This window comes from Morone saxatilis, unplaced genomic scaffold (assembly GCF_004916995.1).
Source record: "Morone saxatilis isolate NCDOM2014 unplaced genomic scaffold, NCSU_SB_2.0 Contig22, whole genome shotgun sequence".
Lineage (NCBI taxonomy): Eukaryota > Metazoa > Chordata > Actinopteri > Moronidae > Morone > Morone saxatilis.
Window position 1 is genome coordinate 16,538,561 of NW_023339785.1, and position 837 is coordinate 16,539,397.

At 39.3% G+C, this 837-nt stretch overlaps 1 protein-coding gene across 1 annotated transcript in view; it reads right to left on the reverse strand.

Annotated features, from left to right (window-relative positions):
- Nucleotides 1-255: 255 nt before the first annotated feature.
- slu7 (SLU7 homolog, splicing factor) overlaps nt 256-837 on the reverse strand; it is a 6,083-nt gene continuing 5,501 nt past the window's right edge. Inside the window, exon 15 of the mRNA XM_035668914.1 lies at nt 256-830. Within this exon, the coding sequence (XP_035524807.1) occupies nt 651-830 (180 nt within the window). The 3' untranslated portion in view covers nt 256-650. The remainder of the gene's footprint in view (nt 831-837) is intronic.

Genomic DNA, 837 nt, shown 5'->3' on the forward strand with positions numbered 1-837 from the left:
AAAGTAATTGCAGCAAGAGAGAACTTGTTAGAACCTATGAGAAAAATGTTATTCAATCTGTTACTATTAATACATGTCATACACTTCCCTATCCATCATTAATGGCCACTGAAGAAATTAGCATAATTTCATACCTGCTAATTTAACACAAGTTCAAATAGTTGGTTTTAAGCCTTTTGGCACAAACACACAAATGATGATTAAGTGATATTAATCTATAATATATTTAAATAAAAACCAACACAACACAAAGAATTCAAACAAATATATATTTTATTATAAAAACAAAGCATTAATCCCACTAACAGTCGTTATGTTCCTCAAATTACTGTTAAGACTGAGGATGGCTTCCAAATCTTTTATCCTGTGGAACTTGATTAAGTACAAACAAAAGCACTCATCATTATTGCCCTACAGTCTATCAATATGTGGCATCAAAAACAAAAAGTTTTCAAAATGAAATGAACAAAAACACTGTACACATTTTCTGTTACGTTCGTAACGCAACAGAAAGCTCCTGCTGCAAGTTAACGAGATAAAAGTTGAGTTTTATGAGTCTGAGACGTTGTTTCCACCGAGCAGCAGCTCTGGCAGTGTCTACAGTCCTTGGGGAGAGTTTAGGGGAGCCGGCAGGGATGGAGAAGAAGAGGTTACTTTCCCAGGAAGGGAGCCATTGGATCGTCTGCCCGGCAGCGTTTCATGCGGAAGGCCTCCATCTCCTCCTCAGTTGGCGCCTTTACTTCGTGCAAGCTGCTGTACGGCCTCTTCCTCTCATCCAGCTGCATTATTGCATCTATGTGTTTCACCCGCTTGTCCTCTGCCTCAAGTGCCTGGGAG